The 815-nt window shown below is 48.3% G+C and overlaps 1 protein-coding gene across 1 annotated transcript in view; it reads left to right on the top strand.

Annotated features, from left to right (window-relative positions):
- Positions 1 to 593, top strand: part of ADGRG3 (adhesion G protein-coupled receptor G3) — a 14706-nt gene extending 14113 nt beyond the window's left edge. Inside the window, exon 11 of the mRNA XM_023726778.1 lies at positions 487 to 593. Within this exon, the coding sequence (XP_023582546.1) occupies positions 487 to 593 (107 nt within the window). The remainder of the gene's footprint in view (positions 1 to 486) is intronic.
- The last annotated feature ends 222 nt before the right edge of the window (positions 594 to 815 follow it).

Here is an 815-nt window from a genome sequence, read left to right as displayed (position 1 = left end):
CACACACACACACACACACACACGAGCTTTCTGTGCTGGATTCTAGTGGAATTCCTGAGTACTATCTTCCAAATCTCCACTGTCTCTCAATTTATCCCATCTAGAGTTGTCTTGGAGCCCTAGTGGTGCAGTGGTTAAAAACTCAGCTGCTAACCAAAAGGTTGGCAGTTCGAATCCACCAGCCACTCCTTGGAAATCTTACGGGGCAGTTCTACCCTGTCCTATAGTACAGGGTCGCTATGAGTCAGAATCGACTCGACGGCAATGGGTTTTGTTTTTTGGTTTTAGAGTTATCTTGACTGTCAAGCTTTTTTTATTTCAGAGACCTTATTTTTAATTTCCAAGATTTCTATTTGGTTCTTTTCTAGAACTAGCTTTCATTTTTGCCTGATATTTTCCATAATGTCTTCCAAGCAGAGTTTTTATATAGCCCCTCTCCCTTCGTGTCCCCACCCACAAGCTCACGGCTGCCCTTTTCACTGACAGGTGTCTTCATCTTCACCTGGGTCACTGTCCTCTACTTCCCTCGTCAGAGTGCCTCTTCTTCTGGAGCTGCCCCAGCCGACCAGACCCACTCGGTGTCTCCTGGTTAAAGAGGCTGCCATGTGGCTAGGCTGGGGGCTGGACGCCTGGGCTCTGGACTCAGCTCTGACTCACTGTGTGACCTTGGAGCCTCCATTTCCTTCTCTGGACACTGTGGCTGGGGAGGGGAGGATGGAGACCAGGTTGGACCATGTGACCTCAAAGGACTCATCCAGATGCATCTATGGATCTGAGAGTCCACGAATCTAGAAATGCAGAAGGTTAGCACTCTT

Source organism: Trichechus manatus, unplaced genomic scaffold, assembly GCF_000243295.1.
Source record: "Trichechus manatus latirostris isolate Lorelei unplaced genomic scaffold, TriManLat1.0 scaffold00014, whole genome shotgun sequence".
Lineage (NCBI taxonomy): Eukaryota > Metazoa > Chordata > Mammalia > Sirenia > Trichechidae > Trichechus > Trichechus manatus.
Note: the sequence above shows the minus strand (reverse complement) of the source record. Positions and strands in the feature narration are given on the sequence as shown.